This window comes from Sinocyclocheilus anshuiensis, unplaced genomic scaffold (assembly GCF_001515605.1).
Source record: "Sinocyclocheilus anshuiensis isolate Anshui unplaced genomic scaffold, SAMN03320099.WGS_v1.1 scaffold23634, whole genome shotgun sequence".
In the NCBI taxonomy this organism is placed as follows: Eukaryota; Metazoa; Chordata; class Actinopteri; order Cypriniformes; family Cyprinidae; genus Sinocyclocheilus; species Sinocyclocheilus anshuiensis.
Genome location: NW_015539785.1, coordinates 1 through 1,848, shown reverse-complemented (window position 1 = coordinate 1,848; position 1,848 = coordinate 1). Strand labels below are relative to the sequence as shown.

The 1,848-nt window shown below is 41.0% G+C and overlaps 1 protein-coding gene across 1 annotated transcript; it reads right to left on the bottom strand.

Moving 5' to 3' along the window:
- Window positions 1-22: 22 nt before the first annotated feature.
- Window positions 23-1,452, bottom strand: LOC107683874 (meiosis-specific nuclear structural protein 1-like; the record flags this gene model as incomplete). The annotated part of the gene is made up of 3 exons (XM_016479923.1): window positions 1,370-1,452; window positions 337-439; window positions 23-252 (listed from the first exon to the last, which is right to left on the bottom strand). Coding segments are annotated over exons 1-3 (416 nt in total), but the record flags the coding sequence as incomplete, so codon positions are not given.
- Window positions 1,453-1,848: the final 396 nt, after the last annotated feature.

The following is a 1,848-nucleotide window of genomic DNA, read 5'->3' as shown; positions in this document are numbered from 1 at the left end:
GGAAAACAAAGAACACACTTACCTCTGATCTTCCTCATAGATCTTCCACACTATTTCGTCCACCATGAGTTTTTCTTTAAGAAACTCCTCATAGGCTTCCTGTCTCTTGCAGTCTTTCTCCTCAAGCTGCCGCTCAAGTTCTTGCTGGTAACGCACTACCTCCTCATACTTCTTCTGCTCCTGCTTCTCTTTCTCCAGCTCTGCAAGCTCATGCTCGTCCTTCATCTTACGGGCAACAGCAATCTCTTGTCGCTGATAAGATGTAAACTCACAATAAGCAAAACCACAAAATAAGAACCCAAATGTAAGACACACATTTGCAGATCACACCGTTACCATTGTCTCATATCGCATGGATTCCTTTTCTGCCATCTGTGCTGCCCGTTCTCTGTTCAGGTATGCAGACTTGAGCTTTAACTCTAGCTCTCGAAGCTCAATGCTGCCAATAAAACACAGAGCTTAATAAATGGTAAACCTATAAAAACATTGTGCAGTGCTATATACAGGTGCATCTCTCAAAAAATTTGAATATCATGAAAAGTTCTTTATTTTTTTGTAATTTAATTCTAAAAAGCAAACTTTCTTATATTCTAGATGCATTGCACACAAACTGAAATATTTCAAGAGTTTTGTTTTTTAATTCTGATGGTTACGACTTACAGCTTAGGAAAATTTAAAATTCAGTATCTCAAAAAATTTGAATATTTTCTCAAAGATCAATCAAAAAAAGATTTACAAATATAGCGGCCTTCAGCTCGTCTGTATTGTTTGGTCGGATGTTACTCATCTTCCTCTTGACAAAACCCCATAGATTCTCTATGGGATTCAGGTCAGGCGAGTTGGCTGACCAATCAAGAACAGTAATATCATGGTCAGCAAACCAGTTAGAAGAAGTGGCTTTGGCACTGTGGGCAGGTGCTAAGTCCTGCTGGAAAAGGAAATCCGCATCTCCATAAAGCTTGCCAGCAGAAGGAAGCATGAAGTACTCTAAAATCTCCTGGTAGATGGCTGCATTGACTTTGGACTTGATAAAACACAATGGACCCACACCAGCAGATGACATGACACCCCAAATCATCACTGTCATTCGGAAATTTCACACTGGAATTCAAGCAACTTGGATTCTGTGCCTCTCCACTTTTCCTTCAGACTCTGGGACCTTGATTTCCAAATGAAATGCAACGAATGTCCTTTCATCTGAAAAGAGGACTGTGGACCACTGAGCAACAGTCCAGTTGTTTTTCTCCTTAGCCCAGGTAAGATGCTTCTGACGTTGTTTCTGGTTCAGGAGTGGCTTGGTTCTAGGAATGTGACAGCTGTAGCCAATTTCCTGAAGACACCTGTGTGTGGTGGCTCTTGATGCGCTGACTCCGGCTTCAGTCCACTCCTTGTGAAGCTCTCCCAAGTTCTTGAATCGGCTTTTCCTGACAATCTTCCCAAGGCTGCGGTCATCCCTGTTGCTTGTGCACCTTTTCCTACCAGTCAACTTACGGGGGGGGGGCGGCAGATTTTTTTATAGGTTTAAAGGGGGGCGCGACCAAAAAAGTTTGAAAACCACTGTATTAATATATTTCGATACAGCACTCTGTGAACAGCCAGCCCTTTCAGCGACGAGGGTGTCGATGATCGTCTTCTGGACAACTGTCAAGTCAGTAGTCTTCCCCATAATTGTGGTTGCATGTTCTAAACTAGGCCAGGAGGTACCCAGTATTTATACTCAAAATTAATCAAACTAATCAAGTTCAAAATGAAATAAAATTTTTTGAGATACTGAATTTTTTAATTTCCTAAGTCATAACCATAAGAATTAAAACAAAAAAACTCTTGAAATATTTCAGTTTGTGTGCA